This window comes from Ambystoma mexicanum, chromosome 6q, assembly GCF_040938575.1.
Source record: "Ambystoma mexicanum isolate Mex_15411 chromosome 6q, UKY_AmexF1_1, whole genome shotgun sequence".
Classification (NCBI taxonomy): Eukaryota; Metazoa; Chordata; class Amphibia; order Caudata; family Ambystomatidae; genus Ambystoma; species Ambystoma mexicanum.
Window position 1 is genome coordinate 1,476,003,945 of NC_090937.1, and position 24,977 is coordinate 1,476,028,921.

Below are 24,977 nucleotides of genomic sequence, written 5' to 3' on the forward strand. Positions count from 1 at the left end.
GCATGTAACGCAGGGCACCGAGAAATTGTGCCATGTAGAATCAGGAACGCTGTATCTGGAAAATATGGCTAATTATATGGCAAGTCCTTTTCAACAGCTCCTTCCACAACATTCTACGATAAGCCGGGACACTGCGCAGGAGTCTTCGGGAACTTTCTGTCCAAGTCGACTCCAGAACATGGTATAACGTCCAATAGCTGGATTTATCGGCCTTGGCTCAGAAAGTGAGCTAAGGACGAGGTGACGGAGCTCTGGTGCCGAGGGAGGAGGAAAAACAGAAGGCTCGCCTGAAGCCCTCACGTGTTTAAACAAATGCCGGCTTGATAGTTACCACTGTTTCAGCTGTTGATGCCTGACGTGCAGCAACAACTGGTGGCTAAAAATACACCTGCTGGAAGGCCCTACCCCTCCGGAAGGGGGTGCACGAAAGATATGACTAAAACACAAATCAGTAAATTCGCACTTTTGTGACACCGAGGGCGCGCGTTTGGCCTAGTTTGCTACCAGAGGCGGGCGGGCTAGGCCCGATTTGTTTCCCCTCCCTCCCTTTCCAAGTTTGCTTTAATGCCGGGGTTTTCTCTCCGACCCTTCCCCGCCGCGTAGACGTGGTACGGGCTGGGGGCAGAAGGAGAGGGGTGGGGGTACGAGGGAGTCCATTTATAGGCGCCCGTTTTTGGAATGCGAAGGTGCTGAGATAGCAGCCGTGACTGGAGATTAGTCCCTCGCCGAAGGCCCGCCTCGCTCGCTCGCTCGCCGCCTGCTGCTGCTGCTGCTGCTGCTGCTGCTGCTGCTGGGGGTGTCCTGGGATGACAGTGGGGAGCATGGAGAACGTGGAAGTCTTCAACTCGGAGGGGAAAGGGCGCGGGCTCAAGGCCACCAAGGAGTCCTGGGCCGGGGACGTCATCTTCGCGGAGCCCGCCTACGCCGCCGTGGTGTTCGACAGGTAGGTAGGCCCCGGCCTTCAGTGGAAGTCTCGGGGCAAGATGGGCGCTGGCGCATGGGGCTTCCACCGGAGCTGAACCTGCCTGGCAAACGCCCTAAGAGGCAGCGTTCACAGAAATCAAATGCAGCTTAGCATTGATCAATAGTCAATACGAAGGCATAGATGAATGATGTTATTAAACGTGTTTGCTACTCAGGGTTACTGTTCTGCAGGGCTGCTATGAACTCGTGTCACTGTTACCTAGTTTTAATGGGGCACAATGGTCGTGAACCCTGAATTAGAAAAACATGTTCAATGGGTCTTTCCCATTTGAAAACATGTTTGTAAATCAGGCCCAATGGGTCAGGTTTGAAAGAATGAAAGACTGCGGGCCTGGTTTACAAAAGCGTTTGACAATGGTGCAATCCCATTGTAAAACGCCTTGTAAACCTGGCTGTTTGTTGGATTTGGGGGTGACATTGCACAGATCGGGCTCCGATCACTGGGGACGAAATGAAAAGTATATTCGTGAGTAGAAATCCAGGAAGATAGCTCAGCTGGTTGAGGCGTAACCTATTTAAAATGGGTGTTTGGAGGATTTAATGAAGATCATTTTCATCTCACTCTTTCATTCATTCAGAGCAGGTGTGCACAATACAACGCTATTTCACAGTTTTCTTTAGCGGGAGCGGGGACAGTGGTGTAGAAGTGTGTTGTACAGACATTAAGGTGTGCAGAGCCAAAACGATACCAGGTGCTTATGACGAGGCATTAACATGCACAATATCAAGAGGGCAGGATGTGAGGGTTCTCAGAGGCCTCCAGCCAAATTAGAGGCTGAATTCAGATATTCAGCTTGAGGCAAATTCTTGATTCCCCAGGCGAAGCCGCCAGGCGAAACAGGACGTGATTTAGATTACAAAGAAATCACTTTAGCTAAGAAATCGCACTTTTAAAAAAAAACAGGAAGCTGTTTTCCTACGATAACGTTCAATTTTATAAGATTAAGCTGCGCTGATAAAAGATAAAGGCAATGACAGAGACGTGGGAACAACATGGAACAGGGTCTTTTTTTTTATCACTCCAAGAACCGTGTTTATCAAGTTATGCAAAGAAACCATTTGACTTTGATTAGATACACGCACAGCTATTTACTATTCATCCGATTGCGGGAGCATACTGTTCAGTGCAATGAAGTCCATGAGAAGTATCGTAAAGGCCTCTCTTTAGGAATTAGCAGAGCCAGCCACATGTAGCGGGCAGTGATAGCTTGTAGGTTTAATGCAGGTTTTACTTCTGCCTATGTTCTCCTTTTGCTTTTTAAAATGTCATGATATTTTGCGCACTGCTGGAAAAGCTTCTTCTTTAGATGTGACCTAATTCTAAATGTCCCTCCCGAGGAACCAGCAGAGCCCAGTTCTTAACCTTCCTGTGGCCAATTTGTTTGATCTTGGGCAGATTACATTTTCTTTCACTATGTTTTTTTTCCCTATTCTGCCAAAATGCGGTGTGGGCAGCAACAACTTAACGAGCCAATTTTTCACTCGAAATGAAAACTGGGCATTTACATTAGTTATCTTGGTGTTAATGCTTCGGAAAACCTTGAGATGCCCATTGCCTTATTAAAAAGGCTTTCAAATGTCAGCAGATCGTTGACGACGGGACCCCTTCACTTTGCATAGTTTATGACATTGCCACAATCAATTTGTTTCTCAAAATCCTATTTTCTCACTATCCTAAAAATCAATTCAAGGAAATGTTTTGGAGTCAACAGAACCAGCTCACATTTTGCAACGCTTGGACCAGGAAGATTTCCAAAAACCTTCTCCCCCGAGGACACATTTGCAGAGCCACACATTCTGCTAATGTCCTGACTCTGGGACGAAACCACCTGATGTGTGGCTGGCGGTCTGTTGGAAAGGGGGATGTCTGTAGTGTGCAGACGACACTGTAGGATGCTTCTTTACTACTCAAAGAGACATTGGAGTGACAGAGTTCAGGAGCAGGTTAAAAGTTAAGACTCATTTCCACACAATTCTATTTCTTCTTCTTTTCTTCAAGCAAACTCCAAGAAGAAGCAGTGGTTGCTGAATACGTCAAGGCAGATGGTGTGATTACTACTAAAACCTCATCACACAACAGTAACACGTTGTGGCTGTATGAGGATCAGCCTAAAGCGCCAGCTTTGGGCCTTTTCTTTGAAGTTCCTCAGGTGTTCCACAGGCAACGTAAAGGCTTTAAAGCAGTGACCCTGGGCTGGGAAGTGTGCATGCTTGCACTAGCCTGTAGGCCAAAAGGGCAGTGCCGAAGGCACAGCACACATTGACAGGATGCCGAACAACTTTGAGACAGTAGTGGGCTTGATTCACAGAGCGTTTTCCTATGCGACTGCGCCATTGTAAAACGCTTCTGTGTATGGGCTAGTTTGAGGAGTCAGAGCACTGCGCACATCCTTGCTTTGTCCGAAGGTAGAAGTGTTCAGCAATCACAATAGGAGGGTCCCGAGAAGATGCGCAATTGTTTTCAGAAAGGAGCGAGAACAAAGGACGCGGATTGGTTGGGCCCGTCTCGCAATGTTGCTGCCTTTGTTCTGCCTGACAGATGCAGTCTGTTTTCCATGTTGCTTATCAAGCGTTCAGGGTATCGGGGTACGCACCTCTTCTCCAGGCCCTTCTTATATACCAGCTGGAGATTGGGGATGGGCGCGTCTAAAATGAAAATTGAACCCCTACAGAGCCCGGGTTTCTCCCTCTCCCTCTTTCCGGTGGGATGATTTCAAACACGACTGAATGGTTTTATCCTCTAACAGCAGACATTTCGCCCTGTGGGGCACGATGACTTGACTTGTCATGAAGCGGCTGCAGCTGCCCCTTTCACTCATTGGAGTCAACCATGGTAGCAGGGCAAGCAAAGCATGGAGTAGATCCATGCACTATATGGCAGTGTACAGAAAGAAAACTGCGTGCCCATTTAAAATGCACACACATAGCACCCTGCAGCTCTTCGCTGTGGTACTTCACCCCCAAATCTAAACATCTTAGCATGCCTATGGTTCCAACCAGAAGGACGCACCCCCAGCTGCAAGGATAAACAGCAAACAGAGCCGACAACGCCTCCATCAAGAGACGCTTTCACTTCTCACATGATTTCACCCCCACAGTCAAGGCTGCGCGCTGCACTGTGCCGTGTCAACGGCGCAGGCCTCTAGAGTCAAGGATGCACGAAGAATGCACTTATTAAGGTTACAAGGTAAAACAAGCATTGACAATGCCAACAGTTTGGGCGTTTGTGTAGGCATGGGAAAGGCACTTGCCAGGCACAGCCGTAGTGGCATTATCTACCCATTATTATTTCGCTGGTGTAAAATGGGACGAGGGCCTGGGCATCTAATAGCAATGCCCGGTAAAACCTTAAAACTTATGCAAAAGTCAAAAATGTTGGCTTGCCCGTGCTTGTTTTAAACAGCACTTCAGTGGCTTTGCCAATGCTTGTTTTTAACAGGACTTAAGTAAACGACGTGCAGAGTGCTTATAAATCGAGTGGCTGAAAGCACGCCCGATAAGACATGTTTATTACATCAGTAGCGTGTTTACAGCTCCAATTAAGTCATTAACTCGCAGAAGAGTGCTTTGAGCAAACACTAGCAGGAACTTTGAGTCCAAAGTTGGATGATAAGGCTTGATTAAAGCACGCTCACAGAGTTCCCATAAAGAACTCCTCCCAGCGCCTAGATGCCCGGCCAAAGTCTGCACTTTATAATAATAATAAGGAGGTGTTTTGGGTGGGGAGGGCAGGAACTTAGTGGTATTGGCCATAGGGATTCGCTGGACCATGGGCAGCGAATGGGTGGGCAAATAACCAACAATACCTACAAGCTTTGAGTTCCTCCTAATATGCCATTTCTCATTAGCAGGACTTCCATGCAATCATTTCAGCTGCTAGATGTCGCAAGCAGCACCCACTAGCCTAAACCAATAATGGTGTAATGTCTACTTGCATATGGTTTTCGTTGGGAATGCTTTCAAATGCCAGAATGGAAAACTGTATCAGGCACTGTGTCAGTGATGTAGCACGAACATATATCTCTCTACAGTGCATCTTCGGTTTGCTTTGTGCACACAATCTTATGATAGATCTGCACAAACTTAGTTTTACCATTACCACTAAGCCTGTAATGAAGCCCAAATTACCTTAATCTGTCCCTGCGCTAGATGCATTATTATATTTGAGTAAACCACCCCCATGTCTCCCCCACCATTGTATGTGATAAGGCAATTGCAAGTCACGGAAGGATTTCCTTATAAGGTCCTCATGCTCACCTGATTTCCCCCTTCTCTCCTATTATTTCACTTCACTATTAAGTGTCACTTTCTGCTCATTGTGGCAGGTACCTTTACCTTGGTGTGCCAGTCTCCTTCCAAGTTTGCCAATAGTTGCAATATTCCCCATCATCCTGCTGATAAAAAACACTTTTATTTCCGAAATCGATAAAAAACAAGCTTTGGAAAAGCCAACAGTTTCAGGTTTGAGTCAGCATGGGATAGGCATTTGCCAGGCACTGCCATAATGGTATTAAATAGCCATATGGTTGTACCAGCTGTAAAATGATGCGAGTACCTGGGCATATGACAGCAGTGCTTGGTAAGTGCCTACAAATACCTAAACACAAGCCAAAAATGATGCTTTTTCAATGCTTGTTTTTATCAGGACTTTGGTGCATGGAACTGATGGAAGGATACACATTCTGTTATAAATCAAGTGGCTGAAGGCTCTCTTGTTCAAGATGTGTGAATTACAGCAGTAGTATATTTACATCTACAATTAAGCCAGGTGTTCTAAGGCAACTTCTTTGAAGTACCACCGTCAGGCTATTTACAGCACATATTTTGATATTACTGTGTCAGAGGGCTAGCTCAAAGCCTTTTTGTTAGGCAATGGCTTGGGGGGGGGGGTGGCTATAGGGGTTAGCATGGCTATGGCTAATAAATGGGTGAGTACATAAACAGTGTCCACAAGCTGCGTGTCCCTCCTCCCTTGCCATTTCGCACCTCTCATATTCCAATGCCATAATTTCTGTTTATAGATGGTGCGTGAACACCACCTAATAACCAAAACACATAAATGGGGTGACTAATTAGCATAAGAACTGTGCAGTACCTCTGGAAGTGACATGTGAGTACACAAACACACATCATAATACCATTCTCTTTTAGGACACAGGTGTGTACTCAGCCGAAGCGATTAATGATCTTGCTTGGCAGTAGAACATGTTTCTGTTCTGCTACGGAGTAATAATCTACTTGTAGTGTTAGTTTCCTTTTATAGGACTGTAAGTATTAGAATGCAACGTGTTGCAAACTTCATAAACAAAGCTAGCTGAACACCATATACCTGAAAAGGATCAACTTGGGATCCCTGCAAACGGGCTACTACCTAAAAGATGTAAAGACACTCCAAAGGAGCCTGCAGGGCAGCCCTGTTTTTAATCATTCTTAATCCAAGGATACACTTTGCTGTTATTTTGGATCATATTAAATCTGCATTTCAACAGCATTCATACAAAAAGTCATCATACAAATGAAATACACCTCTTTGAACTGGTCACTTATTTTATTTAGTTTTTATTTTCTTGAATGTATGTAAATATTGAGAAGCCGGTTGTGGACAGTGTGGGGTTTGCCTTTGTTATGCATATGTACAGATGACAAATGCAGTGCAAAGCAAACAGGAACCGGATACTAAAAAGCAAGTGCAACCCAGCACGAGTCTGCGTTGGGATACTCAGCTCCACAAGCTCTCACTCCAGCCTTTGGTCCTTGGGAGACTCACCTCCTATTTAAAATTTTAAAAAGTGCCCTGAATTTTCCACCAAAGATGCCATGTTAATGTTAAATGCTCTGCTATAGCAAGCCCCAGTAACCTAACAGCCCACTGTTTGAAGTGACAGTTTAATATTCATCTGCATGTTGCTGCCGAGCACCCAAAGCTACCAGCACAAGCCCTGTAAATTACACAAACACGCTCCATTGTCTCCTGAAGATGCTAGTGCCAAGTAGCACATTTGCAGGGTGTGCTACGTAGCTTTACTTAAACATAAACCGTGATGCCTCATTAGACTACACTTATCACATGCTGCTAGTTTCCCACATGGTATACAGCAGTGCCTGGCAAAAGTTAAAACTCATGCACAAGCCTAACGTGTTGGCTTTGCCAATGCTTGTTTTAAACGGGATTTCAGTGGCTTTGCCAATGATTGTTTTTAACAGGATTTCAGTGAAGCATAAGCAGAGTGCTTATAAATCGAGTGGCTGAAGGCCGACCTTCTAAAACAGCACGTTTACAACTCCAATGAAGTCCCTAACTCTCAGAAGACTGCTTTGAACAAACGCCCCGGCAGGCACTTTGAAGGCAACATCTGATGGAAGGTCTTGATTAAAGCGAGCTCAAAGATTTCCCATGTGGAGGTGTTTTGGCCGGGCAGAGGCAGGAATGGGTGGGAATGTCCATAGGGATTAGCATGGCCATGGGCAGTCAATGGGTGGGCACAAAATCAAAAAACACCTACAGACTCTGCGTCCCTCGTCATATGTCATGCGGGGGTGCGCCTCTTTTGGTTCCCGGTGCACCCTTGTTCCATCTGTACTCCAATGCAATAGTTTTGACTTATAGGGGTTGCAAGCGACACCTAATAGCCCAAACTAAAAAGCTTCGCTTTCAACATGATTTTTCCAACCAAAGTCAGGCATCTCTCAGAGATGGTCTCAGAGAGGGGTGCGCTCTTTTCCGGGCTTATCGGGGTAATGCAGTTCGAAATGCTATCCCACTTTGTGCTAAGCGGAACCTAAAATAAAACCTTCATATGAAATAAAAAGAAGGAAGAGCGGTGGTAAGAGCAGAACTGTTGTCTAAAGGAAGCAGGAGTTCTGGCCTTTCTTGGTGCAAAGAATAGACCAGCTGTAGGCGAGTCACCCAGGACTCTGGCGATGTGACATGCACTGGAGCCAGTTTATCTGACCATCTGTTATGTGTTTATCAGTTATTTACGTGTCAGGCCTCCCGCAACATGTCAGCCTGACCGACAGGTGCCGTAATCCAGCAAGTGAGCATTCACGCCCCCAAGCAGGCATGCATGCACTCGGCATCGGTCACACTTGCACAGCTCTCCCTGTCTACTTCTCGCAGCTGTTTATTTAAATTGTATATCAGGCTGGGCTCGTCATGGACACACTGAATAATGAAACAATCTCTATGGTTTTCAGTATAACGAACAAATAGGCAAATACTTTGCACTGAAATGTGTGACATGAACATTTTCCTTATATTCTTTGGCGATATTCTGAAAACCTGACTGGATGTCACCTACTCAGTTGTTGGGAGACCCCTGCCTTAAATGCAAAACGATACAATGAAAAGAGTGTTTCTTTTTCAAATTCCACAACCGCACAACATTCTGTTATTGTGAGCTACGTGTGCCGCGAGCCCGCTGCGCATGGGCAAATCCAGGCAAATCAACCCCTCCCGTGGCCTAGTTTATCCTCCATAGTGTGCCGTTGTTCAAGTTGTCATTGTCGTCACGAGCCCTATGTTATGCGATGTGCCTACGGCCGCTGCGCAGTGGGGGCGGGAGCAATTAATTGGTAACGCAATTCCAGGCTCTCTTATCTCGTCATTCCACCAGTGCTGCAAATTGACAAAATCTACTGGGGTTACACCCCCCCCCCGCTTCCTAAACCCCCTTCGCTGGCAGTGGGGGAGGTTGGTCAGAGTGATGTTCGTGGGGCCGAGGGACGGGGTTAGGGGTAGATTAATGTAGGATGCCCCCAATGTCGCATGCTGGCTGCTATGCAAAAACTCAAAGGGCTATTGGGAGCATAAGAATGACCATCGACTTGACAAATATGTCTGATAGTAATTCAATTTTCTTTTTCAAAACAAGGCAACTGGTTAACCCTCCCTTATCCACACACCTATTAGTGGTACCACTCTTTTCATGCTATGTTTAGTTTAAGCATTATATTGTCCATCTGCAACCAGGAAACATTTTTTTTTACAAATATATACATTTATTCAGTTCAAGTAAAAAACATTATTTTACACATCACACATCAATGATAGCAAATTTCATTGATATTGATATTAACACTACATATACAAGAACGTGTGTGTCTTAGGGTTAGTAAACAATGTGGTTCGGTTGCTTATTACACATCCACTTTTTAAATACAGTTCTTTTGTTTTTGTTTTTGCATATTTCATTTAAATCCAAAACATGTAGAAGGAACAGTGTGTCTGCGTCTTGTACACAGGACACGTAGATGGGAAGGGTCAACAGCTTGTCATTCAAGCTGTCGTATTGTCTACTTGTGTTTCAGCGCTTATGTCTTAATACTTTTGTCCCAAGGTTTTTGACGGGAGTTAGATGAGCTTTCTTCACGATGGTGCTTCTTATTAATGTGAGGGAATCGACGAACCCCACTTTTTTGAAAACAGACCGACTTATTCCTTGATAGGGGTGAGGATGGGCAATTTGCGTACATTTCTTCTATCTGCAGATTACTTGGTGAAATTCACCTGAGTCAGTACAGTGCTTTCTTATTGGGCTGCTCGCCCAGTCTTGCCTGACAGTGTTGTTGTTAGCGCACAGAACTGATACAGGTTTTGCTGTCATTCTCCTTGATCTTAGCCGGCCAAGACCACGCAGGTTCCGGCTGCTTTCCGCTCCCCCATCTCCATCTCCAGTTGCTCTGCCAGTCGAAGCCTTACCGTGAAGGCTTCAGCTGGTCGAGCAACTGGAATCTGCATGCTCTTGGCTGGCAGTGTAACGGGATCGTGTCTGCAAGAAGCCCGATGTGCTCTTGGCTGGTGGGATAACGGGAAAGTGTCTGCAAGAACCTCGATGTGCTCTTGGCTGGCGGGATAACGGGAAAGTGTCTGCAAGAAGCTCGATGTGCTCTTGGCTGGCGGGATAACGGGAAATGTCTGCAAGAAGCCCGATGTGCTCTTGGCTGGCGGGATAACGGGAAAGTGTCTGCAAGAAGCCTGATGTGCTCTTGGCTGGCGGGATAACGGGAAAGTGTCTGCAAGAACCTCGATGTGCTCTTGGCTGGTGGGATAACGGGAAAGTGTCTGCAAGAACCTCGATGTGCTCTTGGCTGGCGGGATAACGGGAAAGTGTCTGCAAGAAGCTCGATGTGCTCTTGGCTGGCGGGATAACGGGAAATGTCTGCAAGAAGCCCGATGTGCTCTTGGCTGGCGGGATAACGGGAAAGTGTCTGCAAGAAGCCTGATGTGCTCTTGGCTGGCGGGATAACGGGAAAGTGTCTGCAAGAAGCCCAATGTGCTCTTGGCTGGCGGGATAACGGGAAATGTCTGCAAGAAGCCCGATGTGCTCTTGGCTGTCGGGATAACGGGAACGTGTCTGCAAGAAGCCTGATGTGCTCTTGGCTGGCAGTGTAACGGGATCGTGTCTGCAAGAAGCCTGATGTGCTCTTGGCTGGTGGGATAACGGGAAAGTGTCTGCAAGAAGCCCGATTTGCTCTTGGCTGGCGGGATAACGGGAAAGTGTCTGCAAGAAGCCCGATTTGCTCTTGGCTGGCGGGATAACGGGAAAGTGTCTGCAAGAAGCCCGATGTGCTCTTGGCTGGCGGGATAACGGGAAAGTGTCTGCAAGAAGCCCGATGTGCTCTTGGCTGGCGGGATAACAGGAAAGTGTCTGCAAGAAGCCCGATGTGCTCTTGGCTGGCGGGATAACGGAAAAGTGTCTGCAAGTGCAAGACACCCGATGGAGATGGGGGATCGGAAAGCAGCCGGAATCTGCATGCTTTTTGCTGGCTGAGATTAAGCTGGGTGGGCGTTTTCTTCAGGATACCGGGAAAGTTCCTCCAAGACACCAGATGGAGATGGGAGAGCGGAAAGCAGCCGGAATCTGTATTGTCTTGGCTGGCTAAGATTAAGGAGAATGACAGCAAAACCCGTATTAGTTCAGTGTGCTAACAACAATTTTGTCAGACAAAACCGGGCGAGCAGGCCAATAGAAAAGCACTGCCCGCACTGAGGTGAATTTCACCAAGTAATCTGCAGATATGAGAAATGTACCCAAATTGCCCACCCTCATCCCTGTCAAGAATAAGTGTGTCGGTTTTGAAGAAAGTGGGGTTATTCGATTCCTTCATATTAATAAGAAGCACCAATCTGAAGAAAGCTCATCTAAACACGTGTAGAGAATACGACAGCTTGAATGACAAGCCGTTGACCCTTCCCATCTAGGTGTCCTGTGTACAAGACGCAGACACACTGTTACTTCTACATGTTTTTTATTTAAATCAAATATGCAAAAACAAAAGAACTGTATTTAAAAAGTGCATGTGTAATAAGCAACCGAACCACATCGTTCACTAAGCCTAATACACAAACTGTTTTTTTTTTGTAGTGCTAATGCCAATATGAATGAAATTTGGTATCAGTGATGTGTGATGTGTAAAATAATGTTTTTTACTTGAACTGGATGAATGTATTTGTAAAAAAAAAGTCTGGTTGCAGATGGATAATATAATGCTTAAACTAAACATAGCATGAAAAGAGTGGTACCACTAATAGGTGTGTAGATAAGAGAGGAGTAAACAGTTGCCTTTTATTTAAAAATATGAAAGGTTTCTTCCCCAATCGCAACTGTTCCCCCATAAACAAAACATTGGGAAGTGCCCATCATTAATATATGATAGTAATTCAAGCATGCACTCCTTCTGAGCATGTCGTGCTCATTTGATCTGTTACAATACCCACTATAATAATAAAATATCTGCATACTATGAGTCATATGTACTCTTTTGGGGCACTTCAGCATTTAGGCTTCGCCTCTCCTGGTAAGCAAAGGGTAACTTTTCAATGGGGCTTGTAATTCATTTCTACACAGCCAGATGCTGCGCGTCTCAATAAGCTCGTGTTCAAAACCTTAAAACCAGTGTACGAGAAATTGCAGTCCGGGGACGAGAGCTAACTCAACATGGGGTGTTTCGGTCTCCGTCCTCCAAGGAGCAGCACTCCAGTAAGGCAAATGTTGCTGGGGGGCAGCTCGGTCTTGTTATGTTCCAATTCCTCCTGTACATTTCACAGTACAACATTGTTGCGGTGTAGTGCTTGTGTTCGTCCGATGGTTCGATTTCACTTACATCAATAAAATCATCACTGGCAGACGCATACCAGACTCGATACAAGTGTGCATGCTTATTGTTTCTGGTTCTTATGAATTATGTGTGCATGGACTAGCAGGTCAGCAATGACCCCTCACCCCATATAAGCATAGCCTCATAGACCGAAGGGGGGTAATGACCCATCCCAAGGTCTTTAAGGCTATTCCAGGGTTCAAAATTGAGGGCAGCTGGGAGCTATTTAGCTCCTGCTTCTAGCATAGTAGAGCCTGGTTAGCTTGAAACCCAAGAGCTACCAGGAGCCACATTTGGCTCCTAGGGCAAACTGGTACCTTCAAACATGTAAATGCGACATTAACTTTGAGTATTTGGGAATGTTAATAAAGAAGAATTAGAACACATCTATTATACATTTAATCAAAATGGTTTATACAAAACGGACAACCAGTGAACGGAGCAGCTCTGGTAGCTCCTGGTTCCCCTACGGTAGCTTCTGCCTACAGGGTGATGCCCGGTACCTAGGAGCTGGTTTTAGCTCCTGCTCATCTAATCTCAATTTCGAACCCTGTATTGGCACATAGTGGTAGTTGTAATAAATATTTTGATAGTTTTGGTGGCGAAGTAAAAACATTACTTTAATAGCGAGTACAGTAAACAAACTCAATTAGTACATTAAATGTGCTTTTACTTAGTTACAATGACAGGGTTGTCTTCATAAATTAAGTATTTTAATTGCAAATGTAGCTAACTGGGGTGTGCTTAACATGAGCAAGCATTAGGCCTCATGTAAAAGTAATTAATTTATCCCCAAGAAAGTGAAAGTCTATTCCCATGTTTTAGCTTTCTCTCTGTTGTGTTAAATAGGATGTTGCAGTGAAAAAATAGGCCCACCCAAAAAGGAAGTGTCTTGTTGAAATAAAATCTTGCTGGAAATTGCATTGTTGTTTCCCTGTCTGCCTTTGAAGACAGAAGGTTCAGAATGTGCAGTTAATTCCAGTAGTTATTGACTGCACTCTAAACATTCTGATTGGCTAAGAGGAGGTCAATACCGATTTCCATGTGCTAGTTGGCGATGAAGGTGGGGACTGGAGTTCACATGCACATGGGCACGATGAGCAGCAGTGAGCCTGTTTTGTTTCTGGAAGGTTGTGCAGGTAGAGACGTCCTGCCATTCCCCTCCAGCCAACTCTACAGTTGTGGTGGCCGGACAGGCGATTGCAGAAACAGCGCAATATAAAACATGCACAACCAGGTATGTAGAAGTGACTGAGCAAAACAGAAAACCTCCCTGTGAAGGTTTCAGAGAACTGCGTGCACAGAAACAACGGCAAAATGGCTCAAGCACATTAGTTGTTCTTTGTTCGTATACACATGAATCCTGCTAAACTTCATGCACAATGGTTCCATTTCATTAATTGCAAACTATACATCCAGAAAAAGCAAACGCATGACAGTGTATTCAATGCGGATGCATTTCAGACTCTACTCAGTCATCGGGGCAAATATGCAGGCCGATTCATGTAATTCCTCTCAAAAGTGTCGCACGCGGCTGGCGCACAGCGTGCCCCTGCGAATGTGTGCGCCAGCCGCGTGCGATAAAATCAATTTCCGCGCACAGCTTATTCATGGATTCTCGCCTCCAAAAGCAGACGTGGCGCAGAGTGGCGCTGCGACCCTGCAGCAGCGCCAGTTACGCCCCCAAGAACGCCCTCGCGCAAGGAAAAGCCATCAAGATCGCAAAACCATCGCAAAGGGCTGTGCCAACCCTGTACCAGTTTACCAGACTGGCAAAAAGCAAACGCAAAGCGGAGAACGCGTATCACGGGTTTCGGGAACACGCGTGCGCGAGAAGTTTCACACGCGATCTGGCCTGGGGGAGCGTGTGCGTGTATTTCAGGGGTGCGCGAGAAGTTTCACACGCGATTGGGCTGCGTGCGAGTATTACAGGGGTGCACGCGAAGTTTTACACGCGATCTGGCCTGGGGGAGCGTGTGCGTGTATTTCGGGAGTGCGCGTGAAGTTCCACATGTGATTGGCCTGGGCGCGTGTATTTCAGGGGTGCGCGAGAAGTTCCACACGCGATTGGCCTGAGCGCGTGTATTTCAGAGGTGCGCGAGAAGTTCCACACGCGATTGCCCTGGGCGCGTGTATTTCAGGGGTGTGCGAGAAGTTCCACACGCGATTGGCATGGGCGCGTGTATTTCAGAGGTGCGTGAGAAGTTCCACACGCGATTGCCCTGTGCGTGTGTAGTTCAGGGGTGCGCGAGAAGTTCCACTCGCGATTGGCCTGGGCGCGTGTATTTCAGAGGTGCGCGAGACGTTCCACACGCGATTGCCCTGGGCGCGTGTATTTCAGGGGTGCGCGAGAAGTTCCACACGCGATTGGCCTGGGCGCGTGTATTTCAGGGGTGCGCGAGAAGTTTCACACGCGATTGGCCTGGGCGCGTGTATTTCAGGGGTGCGCGAGAAGTTCCACACGCGATTGGCCAGGGCGCGTGTATTTCAGAGGTGCGCGAGAAGTTCCACACGCGATTGCCCTGGGCGCGTGTATTTCAGGGGTGCGCGAGAAGTTCCACACGCGATTGCCCTGGGCGCATGTATTTCAGGGGTGCGTGAGAAGTTCCACACGCGATTGGCCTGGGCGCGTGTATTTCAGGGGTGCGCGAGAAGTTCCACACGCGATTGCCCTGCATCCCTGGTCATGTTCCGCAGGCAGCCCACCCAACATGGGCATGCCCCCCAGCAAAGGCACATGTCTCCTTGCACTAATGATCACCAACTCATGTCCCCTTGCACCCCCAGAATTGCGGGGCACCTGCCAACAGGCCCCCACCCATGTCCAACTCATGTTCCCCACCACCCCCACCCCCCAGCACTGTGGGGCACCTGCCAGCAGGCCCCCACCCATGTCCAACTCATGTTCCCCACCACTCCCACCCCCCAGCACTGTGGGGCACCTGCCAGCAGGCCCCCACCCATTTCCAACTCATGTTCCCCACCACCCCCACCCCTCAGCACTGTGGGGCACCTGCCAGCAGGCCCCCACCCATGGCCAACTCATGTTCCCAACCACCCCCAACCCCCAGCAGTGCAGGGGCACCCTCCACCAGGCCCCCACCCATGTCTCCCACCACCCCCTCCCCCAGCATTGCGGGGCACCTGCCAGCAGGGCCCCACACATGTCCCCCAGCCAACATGTCATCACAATCTAGATCCCTGGCCCTTATGGTCAGCCTCCAAATGCAAAACACCCACTTGAGTATTGCATCCACCCACTTAGAAATGGCAATGACATGATAGAACCCCTATAGCAAGTCTGGAAATGAACACATGGCCCTCACATACACCCAATGGGTGTCAGTGAATCTCAAAACCCATATCATGATATGCATGATACCAATGAGATGATACTACACATTGAAGTTTGATGAAAAAAATGTATTATAAACAGCATAAATGGAATTAAAAATAAACAAATGACAATGGGAATCAAAAACCAAAAGCAGCATGTCCGTAAAATAATGAAAAACGACAAATCATAATCCAAAGGAAAGGTGTCCAAAGTCACAGTTCAAGAAAGTAAATCCAAGGTAAAAACAAAACCGAAAACCATTGCTCCATGGGTAAATCCAAAAAAAAATAAAAAAATCCAACAGTCAACTATATACAGATAAACAAACCAGGGTCCATGATCCCAACTGAAGAAATGAAACCTACATAAAAATACTACCTAATAAAATAAAACCATATACAAAAATGTGGCCCATTGTCCAAAAGGTCCAAAATAAATAAAAAAGCAAAGGAAACCTACACTAACTACATAACTATTTACAAGGGCAGCGGGCTAGTCCGACGGCTCACTGGTTGTTGTCATGGGCCAGGGCATCATCGAACTCCTGTTCAATGGCTTGGAGGCGGGCATGTTCCCTGGCCCCGAGGTCCCGCAGGGATAATGCAGTGTCCAGCTCCAACTACCTGCGAAGACCCTCGAGGCACTCAGCGCCCTCCGCATGGAGTTCTCCGCCCTGACCATTGTGAGCCGTTCCTCCTCTGCCCGCTGCCGCTCCGCACCTATCTGCTGGCCCAACCGCTCCCACACGGAAGCCACTCCCATTCCAGGGTTCTCCTGCCCTCCGGCCGATGCCTGCACCCCTGATGTTGATGGCCCCGAGCCATGATGCCTCCCACGTCGAGCCTGCCGCTGCCTCCGACGCAACTGCCTGTGCCAGCACAACGGCATCCAGGCTGATGGAAACCACCGACGCCGTCGTGCACGTGCCCTGCCCGATGAGGCCGTCACATCCTCCATCTGCTGGGGTCCAGTTGCTGGTGTGTCCACCCCTGCTGGACCTCCGATTCCCGACTGTGGCAGGGATGGGATCCCCACCGAGGTGGCTGCATTGGTCGGGGCAGGTCCACAGGGGGCCCTGGTGCCATCTGGGCTGGAAGACTGCATGGAGTACGACTGGCGCATAGCCTCCACAGAGGAGGAGAGGGTCGCCAGAGTGCCCGACCATGACCGCTCCCAACTGGGCCACGATGGTACGGTGCTCTTCGTGATGACGTGCGTGCTCCCCCCGGGAAGCACGCACCTCATCACGAATGACAGCCGTGCGCAACGCGACACCAATCAGGACCTTCTCCATACTGCCAGGGGTCCCCTCGTCCGCAGGTGGAGGGGAGTCAGATGACATGGACATCCCCCCTACCTGCGGACGGGCCTGGGATGGGGCATCCGTGCTGGTGCATGGTGGTGCAGTCACAGTGTCAGGGACAGTGACATGCACAGGCACCTCCACGGCGACCTGTGCTGCCTCCTGCCCCTGCCCCTGGACTGCACCACTTGCACCAGCAGGGATGCCCCCACCAGGCCCCATGGGCGGCTCAGTAGCGGCCTCCTCCTCCTCTGTGGAAACCACCAACCTGGATGGCTCCACACCGTCTTCCGCCGTTGCAAGCCCCTGTTGGGGCTCACCCACCCCTTCCGCTGCAGCCGTGGGGGCATCCCCACCGCTTAGCTCCACAGCGCCGTCTCCGCCCTCTTCTTCACTTTGCGCTGTGTAGAGGGAGACATAGAACACAAGCATCAGGGTACTGTACAATGGTCCCCTAGACAGGAAGCAACAGCAGATGAGTGGCACTGTCAAAGATCACTTCCATCATGTCCCTCCACAACACATGGGTCAGTGCAGGCAAAACACATGCAGTAACAGGCATGGCGCATGCTATGGACATAAGCAAACATGTCCAAGGGACTCTTGAAGCATACAATGTTGTTTTTGGACTCACATGCATCATGGGTCATGCCTATCTCATGCACACACTTCAACGTACTTTCATCCATCTGGACTCGTACACCCCAGACACAGTGGATGCAAGGATAACTAGGCTGCATCAGTGAATCTGAACATTGTCACAGACATGTGTCATGCATCCATGGCATCCAAAAGTCACAGACACGCAGGTCAGAAACACAGACATGGACAGCATACATGTACATGGCATCAGAACCCATCCATCACCCACACCCATGTCCAGGAACAGAGACTGGCATGCTCTCATGTGTCCATTCAGCATAGGGCTCCCCATGTTGCATTTAAACACATACACCAACCGTGTGCTTCACACATTACTGGTCTCACATGCATGACCATGATGTCCCTGCACACACACGCGTACATGGCCTATGTCACACATACAGGCAAGTATCAGACAACCAGCACGCTGCAGCATGCCCTGTCTCACACAGCAATGCTTGGCCACTTACCGCTCGACTCCAGACGGGTCTGCCTCTCAAGGATCTGGGCATAGAGCGCTGGGCGTACGCGTTCCAGGACCCTCAGCTGGATGGTACTCATCCTGCCCCGGCCCCCCTCCACGAGGCGCCGGGCCTTTATGAGGGTCCTGGACCTGAAGTCCTCCCAGCGCTTCTTGACTTGCTTGATGTTGCGGATTGCCACCCCCTCCGCGTTGATGGCAACCACAAAGTCGTCCCAGATCCTGTCCCGTCCTTCCTTGTCGGCGCGTGGTGATCCGAAGAGGGCATCATAATGCCCCAGGACAAACTCCACCACAACACAAACTTCCTTCTGACTGAAGCTGGTGGCCCTGTGCCCCTCTGGCTGGGGGTCGCCAGTGGTCTCGGATGGTGTTTGCCCCGACATGGCGACCCCCGAGGCAGGCGTGGGTGTGCAACTGGGTCCTGGGGCTGGGCTGTGGAGCGATGGTATCCCAGTCGGGAGTGTTCTGTTCCAGCAGGGGTGGACACAGCAACTGGACCCCTGCAGATGGCTGATGATGTGCAGGCACCAAATGGCAGGGCACGGTGGCAGCAGGCAGGCAGGCAGCAGCAGATGGCTCTTGGGAGGCTGCTCGAGGCTCTGGGGGGCAGTAATTCGGCCTTTTGGGCAAGAGCGTGGTCTTTCGTGTGCTTACGCGTGGCCAGCTTGATACGGAGTGATTTGGCACGTGAAAATTCTGCACGTCAGCGTGTGAATCGAGGAAGGCCCTTAGCGTGTAAGCGCGTCAGCATGCATACGCGATTCCATTGGACCAAAGGCCCTTAGCGCGTATGCGTGTCTGTGACGTATCGCGCATGGGCGTTGCTTTTCGTGGGGTGCGGTGCGTGTGTCTTGCAGGCGTTGGGGTTCACACGCTATTACTTCACAGCGGGTGGGTGTTGGCTACGCGTTCTTCTACACGCAAGGCAGACGGTGAGTGGTACCCTGCTCCCCCAGGCCCGATCGCGTGTAAAAACACCTGCAAGCCCCTGAAATACACGTACCCCGCTCCCCCAGGCCCGATCGCGTGTACATACACCCGCGAGCCCCTGAAATACACGTACCCCGTTCCCCCAGGCCCGATCGTGTGTGAAAACACCCGCGAGCCCCTGAAATACACGTACCCCGCTCCCCCAGGCCCAATCGCGTGTGAAAACACCCGCGAGCCCCTGAAATACACGTACCCCGCTCCCCCAGGCCCGATCGCATGTAAAAACACCCGCGAGCCCCTGAAATACACATACCCCGCTCCACCAGGCACGATCGCGTGTGAAAACACCCGCAAGCCCCTGAAATACACGTACCCCGCTCCCCCAGGCCCGATCGCATGTGAAAACACCCGCGAGCCCCTGAAATACACGTACCCCGCTCCCCCAGGCCCGATCGCGTGTGAAAACACCCGCGAGCCCCTGAAATACCCGCACGCAGCCCAATCGCATGTGAAACTTCCCGCGCACCTCTGATATACACGCACACGCTCCCCCAGGCCAGATCGCATGTGGAACTTCTCGCGCACCTCTGAAATACACGCACACGCTCCCCCAGGCCCGATCGCGTGTGGAACTTCACGCGCACCCCTGAAATACACGCACATGCTCCCCCAGGCCAGATCGCGTGTAAAACTTCTCGCGCACCTCTGATATACACGCACACGCTCCCCCAGGCCAGATCGCGTGTGGAACTTCTCGCGCACCTCTGAAATACACGCGCCCAGGCCAATCGCGTGTGGAACTTCTCGCGCACCTCTGAAATACACGCGCCCAGGCCAATCGCGTGTGGAACTTCTCGCGCACCTCTGAAATACACGCACATGCTCCCCCAGGCCCGATCGCGTGTGGAACTTCTCGCGCACCCCTGAAATACACGCGCACAGGCCAATCGTGTGTGAAACCACTCGCGTACCTCTGGAATACACGCGCCCAGGCCATTCGCGTGTGGAACTTCTCGCGCACCTCTGTAATACACGCACACGCTCCCCCAGGCCCGATCGCGTGTGGGCCTTCTCGCGTGTGTAGGACTTTGGCGCACATTTTTTTCCTGCTCAGGGACGCTACCGCCTGCTTTCGTGTGGCGGACATGTATGGGCCTGTGCGCGTCTTTGGCCGTGCGCTGTTTTTCCCTATTCGATTCCATGAATACGTGTTGTAGGCGAGCGTGTGGGCATTCTGCGCACTTGCCTTCTGTACTTCCCCCGTGACGCTCACATTTTCACGAGTTATTCCCCATTCTGCGTGTGACGCCCCGTGTTACGCCTACTTTTGTTATGTGCGCCGCGCTATGTGCGAATTCGCTGTGGCCTTATTGCACGGCGTTCGATGACCTGTGCGCCAGCGTGCGCCGCGCACTTTTTCAGCACACATCCCACATTTTGCGCGTGCACGGACTTCCATGAATTGATAAGCGATGTTTTCTGTGCGATAATCGCACTTGCACTGCGATTTTCGCTATTTCACTGCGAATCGCACGTTTTCGCACGCGTGCACCGTTTTTTCGGCGCACATTAATTCCATGAATCGGCCTATTAGAGTCTTAAACACAAAATTGCCAGTTAAAACACCCAATAAAACATAGCCCCGCAAGTCATCCTTCTGTGACATATGCATAAGCGAAAATATTAAAAGCAAACACACTAACCACAGTGAAATGAACAACATAGAAAATTAATATTCACCTTCTCACATCAAAAGAAGTCTCAAAAATACATTATATAGGTTATCTGTATCCACAAAGTTTCCATCAAATCTAAAGTGAAAAAAGACAAAATTGTTCCCCAGTTTATGAGTTTCCAAAATATCCCAAAAAAATCATAAAAATCTAAAGTTTAAAAGATCAAGTGATCCCTTACACAAAAAGCGTGGTCCACTTTATGTTCACGCCTTCTGACCATTGAGGCAAAAGTCTCCAGTAACCTGTAAATAAATACCATGCAGTATCAAAACCTGTGTAAAATACTTATTCAAAAAGTAAAATGAATGGAAAGCAGCTTCCATACCTAATACAATCTAAGTGCAACTCACAATTGAGGTTTGTCCTCAAGTAGAAAATAAAGGGTTTAGTAATTCTAGTTACCTGTAGCTCATACCACCTGAAAACCCTGGCAAGAATCCACTTCTAACCTACTAAGTGAAAGGTGCATGGTCGCATCACGTGTCATGACGTCATGCAAATCATGATGTCACTATTGTGAATAATGCAAACAATAACATCATCAAATTACAGCGTATGAGTGTTAAACAAATATATAGACAAAAAGATGAATATCACCTGCAATTGAGTGATATCAACCTTTTCATCTAGATAATAGTCAGGAAGCCGCTACTCTCCCAAAGATAGAGGGACAGAGTAGCGGGTCTCCTATTTTAGGGAGACTTTCCTCCCGAGAGTACAGCCTGTGGAATAGTAACAAAACCCACCAGGCTAAGGGCTCAGGTGAAAAGGCAGGAGGTCGAACCAACAAACTACACAGGGAACCCAACAGAGTATTATTCACTATGTAATGTAAATCCAGCTATCCAGCCTCCCCTAAATGCCTCAAGCCCCTCCCCTATTATCCACTCCTACCATGGGCAAGAAGAGTCCATAGACTAGGATTACTGCCCAACATGGGAATCCTGCGGATGCACAGAGTCAGGGGGAGTAGGGACCTTATCCCGAATGGCGCAAGGGTGCAAGCTAAAGGAAAAGCACAATCCAAAATTCAAAGTACCCCTGATACCATGGAGAAGAAAAGCAAAAGTTCCAACCACAAAATCCAAGGATAATCTGAAGCAGGTCCAAGAAGCAGGCAGAGGTCGATCAGAGAGAAAGCTACTTCCAAAATCCACAGCCAAAAGAGACACGGGCAATCCAAACACAGTGCAGGTAACACAGCAAGATTCAACAGGGTAGTAGACTTCCAGGAAACAAGACACAAGATACTTTGAACAGCAAGCCTACTCACTACGAGGGAAGACGGTTGAGTGGCACCAAGCTGAGGAAGCTTCCCGTGTTTTATCCCTTGTAAGCAGGAAGCAATGGTTCTGTGTTGCATCTGACGTCATGGGTGCGACCCATGAGCCCAAAGTGCTCTGGCCAGTTGCAGTTATCCTGGCGACTTTTTGCGCTAATCGCCAGGGGAGACACCAGCCTGTCGGGTCAGCCTGTGAAGGGAAGTGGACCGGTGGACGCGGGGGCTGAGCCAGGACCATGACAATAATGCTCTGTGCATTAAACAAAACATGTTGGAATATGTATGTGTTATTATTAAGACGTGGAAAACGCAGAGTTTAGAAAAGCAGAGCTCTGCAAAGGTATTTAGAGGTCACTAGAAGCTCAGGCTGGAGGCACGTTGCATGTTGCACTCCTTCCGGGCTATCTGACTGCTAGCCTGTGTCAGTCTGTGTTAGTTCAGGCAGGTTGCATGTTGCATCGGTTTTTCTGATTGCAATATTAGCTATCTTGTCTGAGCTTCTAAGAATTTTTAAGATGCGTTTGTTTTTTGTTGAGGATGTTAAAATGGAATGTGAAGGTTAAAACAGAAAAGTACCAGCGGCATGTTCTAGAGTTTCTAAAAATGAGAGTGAGGTTAAACTGCCTAACTAGTCCAGGAATACTGACAAGCAGGTACCACAGGAAGTTCAAAGTACCAGGGATCCTTAAACGTTTTAAACAGAGTCGGTTAGACCATCTACCTTCCTACCATCAAGAGGGAATCGGCTCTCAGCGGTCCGAGCACTGAGTGCAAGGCAAAAACAGCATCTGAAAGAACAGAAAAGTGGAGAGGTTGAGGCCATTTGGAAGAGTGCCCCAGAGCCTAATCTGATTAAACAGAGTGGGGCTCAAGTAGCCAATGATGCCTCTAGCGCACATACGTTAAACCCAGCTTCTGTTATAAAATGGCTGGAAGCTCATTAACTTTCCCTGGAGAAGAGCTTGAAATGTAGGGGGAGTCATTTCGGACTATTGATGAGGCATCTTCGGGAATATTGGCCGACAGTGGCTTTTGGGGTAATTGGGAACTGCTTATCGTAAAACAAAATACAGGCAATCTCACTTAGGGAGTTGAATGAGTTGAGTAATTGGCAGTCCATGAAGGAATGGATTGTCGTTAAGCTCGATCAGTCCAGTAATTTTGAAGAATTCTGATACTGGATTGAGCGAGGTAAAGGTGGCGGGAGCAAGGCTCTCCAAGGGACAGTGGATAAGTCGTGCCAAACTTGTCAAGTAGAAGCTGGTATCAATTATATGTGAGAAGTAAAAACTGTTATAAGGCCGGATGTTATACCCTGTCCTCTGGCCTCGTCTTCGACTTTGCCAGTTGTAGGCGATCTTTCAGTTGGATCAGTTCAGCCGTGTGTATATCATTCCAGTCTCTTTAATCCTGAACAAAAAATCCGTATTCCAAGGAACTTTTGTGTCAGCAAAGCTCATGTGCCGGGAATATTGATGAGAACATAAGAGGGCATATCTTGGATAAGACAAATGTTATCCTTAGAGATGTTGAGAAATCAGCAAGAAATTAACCCAGAGAGGCCTTAATAAAGTCTTATCATGACTATGCCATAGGATGGGGCTTAGTGTCATATGATCGTATGACTTTAAGGTCCTTCGGAGGAATCGGGTGGACAAATGGTGTTCGCAGAACAGCAAAGATTATGTAGTTGTGGATTGTGGTAGAAGCAATCCCCCCTACCTTTTGAGCATCTTTAAACATCTCTCAAACAGATCTTCTAGTCTGAAAATAGTTGTTGATCTATAGTGAACTCATAGTAATTTGATTGCTGTTTTCTATTTGGTATGGTCCCAACGCGCTGTAGTTTGACTACCCTTTGGGGAACAAAGTCCAGTTATGGGAAACCCATCAGAGGGTTATAGAGTGTGTGTGTGCACTCAGGCAGTACAAAGGTTGGTAGGGGTGGCCAAGTCCCTGCTAGTCACCCATGTTGAGCAGCCATGGCACTTCTTAGGTCCTGCTGTTCTTATATGTATTCTTGGTAAATTCATTGTTTTTTTGTTTTTTGTGTGTTTTATTTGTAGTTTGTTATGTATTTTTTAAATTCTGTTTATTTATTCGCCATTTTGCCCATGGGCCTAAGGCGCTTTATAAATGTTTAAATAAATAAATAAAATAAACATGCCATATGCATTAACATTTTTCACAGCTGAATCCTAATGCTGTGACCTAGCTTGGATGTAGACCAGTTAAGCCTATTACATGTATGGCAGACATAACAATCAATTAATTCTGACATATATATATATCCAATTACATGTTATCCAGGATGAACCCACAACATACTCATCTTGTTTAGTAAAAACCTCTTATTACTGTAATTTTCCAGATTAACAAAAAATATGGTTAACAAAATACACGGTTAAAACTTGACACTTAACATTTCTCTTGGATAGATATATTAATAAAGATTCGTGCTACTATCTGGTATCCAGAACACATTGCATACTTATGTGTCCATAGGAACCTAATCCTTTATGAACCAATGTTATGAAATCAAACGTGCAGTAATGCTACATAAATTGAGATCAGGGGATATTGTTTCCTTAGTTCAATTCTGACGTTCTGATCATATTACATACTCATATACCCAATGGAACACAAAACATAATTAAACCAATATAATGGAACAAAGTATGAGCAGTGATGTTACATCGGTTGAGATACAGAAGATGCAATAAAACAATGTTGTTAAGCCAGGTAAGAGCACTGATATTACATTGATCTGATCCTGAAGATGTACTTTCCTTAAATTTAATCCTAAATTTGTGGGAAACATGCAAAGTTGCAATCCTCGTTCACCCTCCCCGGGGATCACGGCATTTAAATCTCTCAATCCAAAATGATTCCCTCCCATCCATTCTGTTGCCAAAATCATAATGTGGTCCATCCTTCCTTACCACTTCTAGGTTCTGGAACTGAATCTGTGAAATGTTATGTTGATCCTTTACCCAATGGCCCTCATTGCAAGTTTGCTGGTGTGGAATTAAGGTGCTGGTATTACAGTATACCAGCATGTTTCCGTACCAGCCAACTACAATTTGGCCAGTGCTCATGGCAGGGATTACCTCCAACTAAGAGATGGAGGTAATTCCGGCACCTTACTGGCATACTACTAGTGCCAGTAATACTGGCAA

At 47.9% G+C, this 24,977-nt stretch overlaps 1 protein-coding gene across 2 annotated transcripts in view; it reads left to right on the forward strand.

Moving 5' to 3' along the window:
* The first annotated feature begins 450 nt into the window (after positions 1 to 450).
* Positions 451 to 24,977, forward strand: part of SMYD1 (SET and MYND domain containing 1) — a 169,037-nt gene continuing 144,510 nt past the window's right edge. Inside the window, exon 1 of one of the 2 annotated variants that reach the window (XM_069632198.1) lies at positions 451 to 943. In XM_069632198.1, the coding sequence (XP_069488299.1) occupies positions 807 to 943 (137 nt within the window). In that variant the 5' untranslated portion in view covers positions 451 to 806. The remainder of the gene's footprint in view (positions 944 to 24,977) is intronic. The other variant, XM_069632197.1, reaches the window with a different exon arrangement.